We start from the raw sequence: 11,655 nt of genomic DNA, 5'->3' as shown, positions 1-11,655 counted from the left end.
ATTTTAGTGTAACTCTTGAAACCACTAATACCATGATCTACCACTAATTACCCACTAAAGATTATATTTTGTTACCAACCATGTTCTACTATTTTATTATCCCACTATCTTATTATTCATTTCATGAAAGAGATTCTACACCTATAAATAGTGGTGTTTCTTCCTTGTGTTGTAGATGGGAAAATATGATAGTGTGTATGAAAAAAGTGAACTTGGTGTAGAGAAAGCGCGTTAAGAGAAGAAGAAAATCTAAGTCTCCAACTTACTCTCTACAAAAGAGAATAGTATTATTTTTGTTGAAGGAAGGTGTTCATTTTGGTGGAGCTTTGGACTCAACAACTTGTCCAGAGTTTGTTCGAGTCATGCAACGTTGCCGGGCTGTTGTATCCTGGAGGGGACAAGTTAAGAGTATTACTGCTGGACAGGTGAAGATGATACCGCAGTGGGCTTGAATCTCCTTAAAGAGAGCGAGATATTCGCGCCTCAGCCTGAAGAATATTTATTTATTTTTCAACTGTAATTACTTGTAATTTCACCAACAAAATCTCAATAAGAACATTTTATTTTTCTGTATTTCGCCTTAATTGTATTCGTTGCGCGCTTGAATACAAGTGATATAAGTTAGTATTAATTGAACAGTAACTACCAATAATAATTAACTAAATTATACTAATTATTAGATTTTAAACTATAGTGATTTATGAATATTCCTCTGGGATAAACGTTGGGCCCATCACAGTTTATGGGAACTTGTATAGTACTTGGTTACTTCAAAAATAAGAAAACTATGTGTATGCCCATAGGAATCCGCCAAAAGAGAGCTATATTGGCGTACGTGGAAGAAAGTTGTGCTCTAACTCAGCTAATAAATTGTGTTGTACGTGTCCTTTCCAAGTTTGACACAAAGAAGTCACACTAAGGTAGGTACCTCTCATCATCAACACATACATTATCTTATTGGTAATTAAGCATCTTCATTACAAAACTAGACTTTTATAAATTAGTGTTCAATTGCCGGTGACATGTTCTAGTTTCCTACTATACGCTTATTAAGCTGACTTGAAAAGATAGTACAAGAATAAAACCATGATGGTACAAGAGGAAAATATGAATTAAATTACACTGGCTTTGAACTTTATGTGTTTTGCGAGCTTTTACATTTTTGTGCTAACTGAAAAAGACTTTGTAAAGGTGAAAAACAGGGGAAAATAAATAATAGTTAGGGCTTGACTGAACGTAATTTGTCTTATTTGCTGTTGATTGCCGCTTATGCTCAAGTCATCCCTTTTTTCATGTTCTTTTTAGCACAACAAGTTATTCCCATTTCCCTGGCAACCTGAATAATACTACTAAATGTCTTTATTAGCAATAGAAACAACCAAAAAGAAACGAATTAAATTTTCTTTAGCTCATTTTAAGTATTAACCGACAACCTAGACGTATTACCATGGAGACAGAGACTACAGGTCGAGAGTCCACTGGTTGGAAACCTGTCAAATCTGGTTTGTGGATTTACGACTCTCAAAGCAAACTAAGGCTGTATTGTGGTCCGGGCCCAGCCCGGGACCGGCCCGGGACCGCGAGCCCACATGGGCTTTGGGCTAAACGGGTTGACCCGTATGGTCCGGTCCCAAAGCGGTCCTAAGAGTCCACTGTGGGCCGGTCCAGCATGGAGAGACCGCGAGCCGGGGATCGTTTAGCCCGGGACCGGCTGGTGGGCGTGGGCCGGTTCAACCGGGCCCAACGGCTATTTTTCAATTTTTTTTTGTTTTTTTAAAATTGGCCAACGGTCGGAAGTTTAAAAACTAGCCGTTGGCCTGCCAATTTAGTCGTTTCGCTTTTTAAAAAATAGCCATTTGCCCCCCAAATTTTGTTTTAACCCCAAACTTTTTATAACCCTTGTTTTCAATTTACCGATAGTCAATTTTGCCATGATATTGCACCAGGTCAACAATTAAATGATGAATATATGAATGCTCTTTAATCGAACTATCGATGAAAATGATGAGGAAAATGATGATTTAGATGAAACGCAACCGGATTTAGATGATACACCTAGTATTCCAGTTGTTAACCCAACTGATAATAATCCAAATGATGCCCCCCTGACCCTCCTGTAGTAACCCCTACAGGACTTGCAGCACTTGCAGATTTGTTTACTCAATTTTCAGAGGGAGGGATAATTTATCAACTTGCTATTAATTCTATGAAAGATAAGTTTAAAACATATTTTTTCCCTATCCTCCCTATTTTTGGTGTTGCTGCCATGTTAAATCCTACCATGAAATTAGGAGGTCCTCACTTTTGGTATACAAATATTTATAAGGCTTTATCACTTTCAGATGAGGAATTTGCTACACTTGAAGATGCAAAAGCCTCAATTAAAATAAATGCTCAAACAATTTATAATGCTTATTAACTTGCCTTAGATCATGCTAGACCAAATGTTCCAACTCCTACTTCGTCTAGTTCGCAATCATCTAAAAGAATTGCGGGCCTAAAAGCACTTAGTTCTTGGACGGAGTTCAGGGGTTCTCAAGGTGATAATATTGGTGATAGTTCACAACTAAATGAGCTTCAAGTTTATTTGTCGCAGGGACTTGAATCAGAGAATCCCGATGGCTCCTTTGATGTTTTGGAATGGTGGAAGGACAAAGAAAAAAACTATCCGGTTCTTTCAAGGATGGCTCGAGATATTTTAAGTATTCAAGCTTCAACAATGGCATCGGAGGGCGCTTTCAGTCAAGCGAGACTTCAAATCGGTGATCATAGAGCGCCTATGAGGGAGAGCTTGGAAAAATCAGTACTCTTCAGAGATTGGATTCGTTCGGAAAGAAGAAACTTTGGACTTGCTGAATTACAACCGGAGATAGACGAAGCTTATGAAGAAATGCTAACGGAACTTGCGGAGGATGCTGCTTCGCCCGGAAGCGGTGATGAACAAGCTTCTTTTCCGCCACCACCAACGGAAATTCCTCCGAACCTTGAAGGATTTATGAAATTTGTTAGAGATAATATGTAGACTAATATGTAACTTGTATTTTGGCACATCTTCATTAGTTTTTTTTCTTTTAATGGTCGTATTAGCACCTTGTTGTGCTCATTCCATTGGGGGGGGGGGGGGGGGGGGAGACTAAGAAAGATATTGCCACTTTTTTGTTAATGTTGTAATAATAAAAATTATAAGGTATTCCCTTGAATATTTCTTTACAATTTTTTTGTGTTTAAATTTGAATTAGAAGATTTAAGTCACAATTATATAATATAATTTACAAGAAATTGCCTTAGATAAAAAAAATTAAAAAAAAATAGCCCGGAACACGCCCGTGAGCCCGGCCCATTTAGCCCAGGACCATGTGGGCTTAGGCCCACAGTGGGCCGGTTCCACCCTCCAGGACCGTTAAGCCCGGGACTATTTGGCCCGGGACCGTCAGAGCTCGGGACCGTTTGGTCCGGCCCGTTTAGCCCCGGGACCGGACCACAATACAGCCTTAAAGCAAACCCCTGACTCAAAGGATAAAATCCCGCAATTTTTAAAGTCAAAAGGCTAGGTTCGACTCTGTTAGATCATTTTTCTAGTTTATGGATTCGTACTCGGGCACCAAAACTGCATTCACTAGCCGATTGACCAGAGTTTTGATTGAGAAATGAATGATATAAGCAAAAACGTCGCTCCAGTTAAATTTATGTGTGTTTATTCGAAAGGGCACAGAAGAAAGGTGCTCTTATTTAAAACAGTATCAGATTTCTCCAGGGTAAGAAGTTTAGTCTAGTGTGTTAAAGGTAAACTTATGAGACGATATCGAAGAACAGACAACAGTGCCTGCCGCTTACTTAGCACTACATCAAGATACAGCTCAAAGCATGAGGGAAATATCAAATCTGCCATATAAGGAACACAATATTACGCCGATCTCACAATTTAGCAATTTGACAACGTTTACAGACCATATAAAAGGACGGGAAAAAAGAAATAAAAAAATGAATCCCTATTGCTATTTTGGCAATTTACAAAAAAAAAAACCTGACTGATAAAATATATAAGCAACGGAATTCCCTCTATATACACACATCAGTTTAAGAGGTAAAAAAAAAGCCTAAATAGTTAACAAGACTGAAAGACTGAGGACTCTATCCTGCTATGCTATCTAGTTGAACTTACCTTTGGTAGTAAATCGCATGTTCGCGCTATAGGCCCCTGCAAAATAGTCTTTTCCTGCGTACAAATACTTTCAAGAGAACAGCACACGGAAATTTTAGACCACAATAAGCTGGTACTTCACTGATAAGAATTCCTGGGTACAAGTTAAGAGACCAACTTTTTTCTTTTGTATAACCTTTTTTCCAAAATGTAATCCCCCCACCCCAACCCCAGATCCAGGATCCCAATAATGGCCCTTTTCCACTTTATTCCCTTGGAGACTCACATCGCCGACTTATGGTTGGAGGTGCAGGGTCTTTACCACTGGGCTATCCTTCCATCATCAAGTCAGGTTACCAACTTTAGAGCTAATATAAGTGGATCTCAAAGCAAATTCAAAGGAGAACCACTGCAGACAACAATTCATGCAACAAATAGTTCTTTGCTGTGCCATTAACCTAGTGTTCACAGCCTTAAGAGATCATTGAGCATCACAAGCTTTACGGCACCATCTCCGCCACATGTAAGAAAACCATGAGGAACAATTTGAATATCTGTTACAGCTGCCTGAAACGCAGGAGAAAAAATCCCTTTAGTTTTGCAAACTCAGGATCTCGGTAATTCTTCTTCCAACTATTCATGCATCTGATCAAAAAAGTTACCTGTACCACACCACCAAAGCCGCGGGAGCTTGGCTGCAAGAAGGTGTGTCTTTCATGTAATTTTGGCCAATGAAATACTAATTTTGCATTTTTGGCATCCCAAAGTTTTACATCTCCATCTTTACTTCCCGTCAAGAAAAAGCTGGTATGTGGTATGGTTGATATTTTGGTAACACTCCCTGCACGAGATAAAGTAGAATTAGAGAAAAATCTCATTATGTACTGCCAATCAACTATCTACAGCATTTTCAGCCACAATCATCTAAAATGGTCCAATACCTGTGTGAGCCTTCGGAATATACCAGAGCATCCCGTTACGATTCTGATCACCGGTTTTCTTCTGCATGTCAACCATAGAATTCACACCATGATCACCAATTTCTGTATGCTTCTGTCTTTTTACCTTTCCAGTAGCTATGTACCGGAAGTCATGAAGTCCAACATCACCACCTTTCCCACCCGTCACAATGAGGGGGGAAATAGAACCACTTCCTAAATCATTATCAAACACTGCTAGAGAGCGTGCACCTCCTGGAAACAAGAACAGGGTCAATAATCTTAGCAAGCTAAAAGCTTATAACGGCTAATGAACTAAACAAAGACCATTATCAAGGTTTTGCTAAGGTTCTGAAGAAAAGCACTACATGTACACTTTAAGTGGCTTATACCTATTTTCTTGCCAAAAAAGACAGTCACTGAGAATCCGCCATTTAGCTCTTGACAGATGAAATGTCCCTCTCTCTCAATCCTCCTCAGAATCCACCAATAATCCATATACATGTAGAATTTTCTTCTCATGAAGGTCACACATTTTCCTAGACAAGAGCTTTATCCTTTTGCTGTCGAGTAGAATTCTTCTACTTGAGGGTTCTATATAGATTAGGTTCACTTTGTTACTAATATCTAGGGTGTTTAATCTTAAATTAAATGTTCTACCTTATGCTTTAAATTTGGGTCTTCGCTAAATTCTCTTTAATTGCTTTTCTAGCTTATTGTTATTCCTATCCTTGTTCCTATCATTTAAAAACTGACATTTAAGAATAAATTGACATATCTTAGTTCTGCAATTGTCTTTTTGCTAGAACTTAATATTAGGAACTGTCCCTGTTCCTTCACAAAAAGGAAAACGTATTAACAAACAAACCTTCATGACACATTATGGAGGCTCGAGATGTCGCTGGTGGAGCAAGTGTGTCCCATATGACAACGTTAACGCCACTGGAGCTATATCCCGCCGCAGCTATGATTGAACCACTTGACGTAACATATGTGACATCCCTGCAGTCATTGCAAGGCACAGCAGGCTTTATAAGAAAGCAAAAGATGGAAACTATAGCAAAAGCTTAACGACTGCATAGCAAGGAGCAGGAGAAACAGAAAACAAGGAAGATAAATGTAACTGCTTCAACTTTCAAATCACTCCGACAATGTTACTAGTTGGAACTGAAATTCATGGTGTCCTTGCGGTTGCTAATAACACAACGAAAGACCAAGTACAAGTAAGGAAAAATAGAAACAATTTCAAATGCTTCCAGCCCCCCGTCACCATCCAAAGACAGTATAGAGCATCTGGTGGTTACAGGGTGGTGTTAGGTACTGGAGAGGCACCAAATAAATAAGAAAGCTTTTCCTTTAATAATATATCAGTTCAGCTTTGAGACAATTTTGAGGAGATACTAATACTTAGTTTCAATTTATTATAATACTTAAACAGGAAGTTCATACAATTTTCGCTGCTTATGGTGTATGGTAATTAAGGAAAAGAGAAGGTTAAGGCCTCCGAATGTTATTAAGTAGCAATGAGGCACTAAAGTACAAAGAGAGAATATCCAAAAATCTAACTTTTCAATTTGGATACAATTTTGTGGAGATATTAATGCTCATTCCACCTAACATAAAGTTAACACGATTTGGGTGCTTACGATGTATAATTATTAAAGCAAAGAGAGGATTCTGTTGGCCGAATGTTACTTCTGCCTCCTACTTCAAGCTGCCACGTGCACACAGTACCATCTGAAGCAGCAGATACGAATCTGTGACCACAATGATCAAATTTCACGGCAGATACAGAAGCAAGAACATATGGTGGAGGGACATTTGCAGCAGGAAGCACTCCATATGTTGCAGTAGCTCTATCTTTGCCAAACTGCAGATATCAAAATTTATTCTAAATACCATATCTTAAGAAACCACAATAACACAAGTATGTGACGAAACAAGTTTTCAATCTCATGTAAGAACAACGAAAAAGACATAGCCTACAAACAGTAAAAGAAAAAGAAAATGGCCACACATATCGTGCCACTGCATGAAGATTACTTAATACTTACTAATTTGCAAGTACAGAATATATTCTACATTCCTTTTAGGAGTCAAACTTGCTCAAGGTGCAAATTAAGCCTTACTGTTGCAACTGCAAAAAGATCTAACTAATCTGTTGATCGTAATGTTTTACCTCCCACAAATATATGTGTGTATTGCTCGAGCCAACCAAGAAAAAAGGCATTGAAGGGTGAGTTGAGAATGCCCTTGTCCTAACATTTTCTACTGTGGCAGGAGGGTCAAGAAACTCATCAAAATCCTCTTGAACTCCCCAGCCAAGATTGGATCCACCCGTATTGGCATAACCTGGAAGCCCAAATGTAGGTCTTGCCAGAAAACCTGCGCCAACAGTTGCTCCACCTAGCCCGAGGTGTGTGCCCTTTTTACTCCCGAGACCCACTCCAGGAGAGACGCAAGTAGGAATTGGTGTAGAATCGGATCCCGCCCAACCATTATGTGGCCAATCAGCTTCTGCCCAGACATTATCAGATCTGTTCGCACAAGGAAGCCCATCTTCCCAATTGAAGAATAATAATCCCTGAATCAGACAGAAGTAGATGTCATTGACTTTACAAATATAGAAGACTACTGGGAAATTTAAATGTGAAACAAATAAAATAGACATATTTACTTTATCGCCAAACTGTAATGCGCAGAGTCTAAAGACCAGAATAGGAATTTACTATGAATGTCTAACAGGCAAAATACTTCTGAGTAATATAACAATATCAGAAGGCAGCCAACTGATATTTATTCATCAATAAATCTCTTAAAAGCAAAATACTTTCCACTTATTATCCCTATTTAAAAACTAAGATCAGAATAATTTTCTGCACAATGAAATGATGAATTTGCAAAAGATCAGAGTTCACGGGAAGCGTGAAGCATCAGATACAAATTTCTCCTATTGAAGTGACTGTTGGGATACATTTGAGACACTGTAGAATTTGTACCGTTGATATTCCCACACAATATAACAAGTTGGATACAGCGAACATGAAAGATACCACGTGACTCATCTTTAGATTCACTTATGCCTCTCTCATATCATAAGTACACCTCTCAAAGTTCATAATAACCATGAGGTACCATGCTCTTAAAGTTTCACGAACATGCAGCCAAAACAGTTTAACATCTCCATTTACCCCACCCCAAACATTTCAACTTATCCCAGTTTACTTATGCATCAAGTCGTTCGTTTAAGTATGAAACTTAGAGCTGGATGTTAATAATTGTAAAGTGACACGATCCCTAAAGCCACAAGTTTATTTCGTGTTACGACCAAAATGATGTATCAGATGCATCCTAAACACTGGGAAAACATCAAATTCAGATGCATAAAATATAGACCGCTAAATAAGCCCCAGAGCACAGTCTTACCTTCCGATTGCTAGCAAGAGCAGCTTCATGTTGATCAATGGAGTTGATGCACAAAGCCTGCTCAAATACAGGAGAATTGCATTCGTTAGCATCAAGAAAGAAGATTTGCCATTAAATTTACCTGTTATCTGTAAGAAATAGAAAGTGCAATTCAAATAATAAAAAATTAGGAGAAGAATTACCTCCAAAAGTTCTCCATTTCTCTTATATATCTCCATCGGACTACGAAAAGGCAAAACCTTCTTTGTATGGTTCGTATCTTTTCCCCCAGAACTTTGGAAAGGATGATTATTTGGTGACAAACAAGCAAGAGGAGATCCAGCTGCGCTGCTTGGACTACCAAACCTATCGTCTCTGTCACAAGTTTCCTCAACTTCACACTCTCTTACAATGCTGGGGTACATTTCATTCCATCCTTTAAAGGACTTTAGCAAGGTATGCTGTAAAAACTTCTGGTCTTGAAGCACAAATCCCTGATTAGCTTTCTTAAGCTCAGAACAAATATCCCATAATGCCTCAAATGCTGATAATTCATCTTCAGCAGTCAACTTATCCAGATCATTATTTCTATGACTAAGTTTAGTATCTGGCGCTTTATGTAGGGACAGATAATCTTCAGACCAGAAAAGAGTAGTTGCACCTGGATCTATGCTCTCCAGCAGGATGGATGCAAACCGATTCACACAGTAAGAAGAGATGTGAGTACATGTAATCTTTAGTATCTTCGCCAGAAGTCCTGGAACAATCCCAATGTGGATTGAGACATTGTTGCCATTTACACAGTTTAGTGAAGTGGATACACTGGGATGTCTGCCTGGAGGTAGAAACAAACCGCTTTCTTCATGTTCCGGAGATAGCAGATTTAGCTTGTATTTTAAAAAGCTAGAAACATATCCCCAAAAAGAAGCAACCATGACATGCCATCTCTCTTCCGGAACAGACAACATAACATCCCCAAATTGTGCCTGTGGCATTTGATTCTTGTTCTGAACAGAAGATCCAGCATCATGAATAGGTAAATCATGAGCCACCGTTTCTCGAGTCTCACAAAGCAGTTTTTGTATATCCTTTATGCCTGTCTCATCTGAAGTTCTTGCCATCAAGAGAGGCTTCACAATCAGGAGAAGAACACTGTAATTTCTTTGTACCAAAGCAGATGCAAACAGTAACAAATACTCTGTTAAATCAAGGACAGTGAAATGTGTCCCCACAAAATTTTCTGCAGAAGAAACTGAAGAAAACTGCATTGTGGCTCTAAGACACCATAATGACCAAGACAACCTCTTTTTATACAGCTCTAAAATGGCGCCATAAATATTTTCATCAGCTCCATTACTCCTAAGGGCGAATGACTTCAAGTAGAAACAGTCCATGCTACACATAATGATGTATCTTGCAGAAATATAAAATAATTCTCCAGATACTTCAAGAAATAGCTTGGGAAGGAAAGCATACAATGAGCAACCATCAAGTTCATGGCCTTGCTCCGTCGACAGATATTTATTTATGTAGTCGCGCAACAAGTAGCATCCTGTATACGCCAAACCACCGTTGCAAAATGACAAAAAAGTCTGAAAGAGGAAAAAGGAAAAAACTGACAATCAGTCCTCCGGAAAAAAAAAACCATAAACATAACACTTGTTCCATAAATAAGTAGAGATACCAAGTACATAAGATGTAGAGGAATTAAGGAGAACTTCAGTTGAAAGGATGCAATTGTCGTCATCAGTTCATCTTGAAAAGCTTCAACTGAAAGCTTGTATTCTTCATTCTCTGATACAGTATCCATGTGTCCCTGAAGACATATCATATCATGGTCTACCCAGCTTGGATGTCTCCTTAACATCTTAGACAAGTATTGCATAGACAAGTCTGATCTCATGTGTGATTCTATCCGTAAAGCCACATCCGATGATAGCCAGTTTGATGAAGTTTCATTTAGCATTGCACTCAGCATTTCATGCAGGTATCCAGAGTCAACATTATCAGGCACACTTCCTCCAGTTGAACCACCAATGATGCTCACAGAAGATGAAAGGCATTCCAAAGCATCAAGCTTACATAGAAAAAGATAGGAAAACTTTTTTGAGAATGCAAAAAAAAGATAGGAAAACTATTAGTCCTTCGACGAAAAAAATCTAATTAAAATGAACATACAATGGTACATCCATACACAGGACCAGGCTGGCTGAGAGGGTTGCCTGGCATTCGATAACATTAAGGTATACCCCCTAAACTGACTTATAGAAGAAAAGGTATGATAAAAGTCAATGTGTCTAACTTTGATGCTAAACAGTCACATGACTCACATCAATTGCAAGATAGCAGCACTTATAATGCAAACACTTATCAGCAAAAGAAGCTTAGCCATGGTGGTAGGCCATCCTACCATCGCTCTGACGTGGTATTTAGGAACTTAATCTGCTGTTAGTAGGATTTAGGTTGATCATTTTACCAAAATTTAGTTCAGCCTTGATTTCAAAAGCCTAATCTAAATTGAGTTTATCCAAGTAGTACTTGACATGCAAAAGACGTTCTAGATTGAGGTTGTGCTAGAGAATCACTTTATAAATATCTAATATGCTATTTTTTTTAGTTCTATACATATTTAATATGTTAATACATGAATGCTGCAAGCTATGTATTGACTTGAAAAACGGAACTAATCTAGATCAATGAATTTTCCAAAACTTAAATTACATTTAAAAGGACCTCAGCCGAATTTTGTTATATGAATCTTCTTTACAACAAAATCATTTCCAAGTACTTGAGAGGACATGAAGTTGGTGAAATGTGACAGTTAAAGTATGAGGTTAGGGCATTGGGTGGTGTTTTGTGATAATTCTGTATAGCAAAGAGAAAAATAATGCTTACATATTGGTAAAACAAGTTATATGGAGTAGTAGCGGAAAGAGTTATAATGGAAAATAAATTACAGCCTCCACTGATGTAAGTCAATTAATTCATTTGGTGAAAATTAATAGGTTCAGGTGACCAAATAGCAAAGATTTCATCAAGAAAAATATTTCACTTAGACCTAAACAAGTAAGTTGTGTTCTAATCAAAGTTAGATCAGTTCTGGTCCTTCTGGATTTCAGATCTCAAAGAGGATCATATCAAATTTACAATTTCGGAGTCCTCAAAAGAACC

The 11,655-nt window shown here is 38.3% G+C and overlaps 1 protein-coding gene across 1 annotated transcript in view; it reads right to left on the bottom strand.

Annotated features, from left to right (window-relative positions):
- LOC109227584 overlaps positions 3,866-11,655 on the bottom strand; it is a 21,243-nt gene continuing 13,453 nt past the window's right edge. The window contains exons 8-16 of the mRNA XM_019392785.1: positions 10,169-10,561; positions 8,688-10,076; positions 8,506-8,562; positions 7,259-7,663; positions 6,726-6,949; positions 5,948-6,081; positions 5,083-5,334; positions 4,804-4,982; positions 3,866-4,708 (exon numbers count right to left, since the gene is read on the bottom strand). Of these exons, the coding sequence (XP_019248330.1) occupies positions 4,607-4,708; positions 4,804-4,982; positions 5,083-5,334; positions 5,948-6,081; positions 6,726-6,949; positions 7,259-7,663; positions 8,506-8,562; positions 8,688-10,076; positions 10,169-10,561 (3,135 nt within the window). The 3' untranslated portion in view covers positions 3,866-4,606. The remainder of the gene's footprint in view (positions 4,709-4,803; positions 4,983-5,082; positions 5,335-5,947; positions 6,082-6,725; positions 6,950-7,258; positions 7,664-8,505; positions 8,563-8,687; positions 10,077-10,168; positions 10,562-11,655) is intronic.

Source organism: Nicotiana attenuata, chromosome 1, assembly GCF_001879085.1.
Source record: "Nicotiana attenuata strain UT chromosome 1, NIATTr2, whole genome shotgun sequence".
NCBI classification, from domain to species: Eukaryota; Viridiplantae; Streptophyta; class Magnoliopsida; order Solanales; family Solanaceae; genus Nicotiana; species Nicotiana attenuata.
Note: the sequence above shows the minus strand (reverse complement) of the source record. Positions and strands in the feature narration are given on the sequence as shown.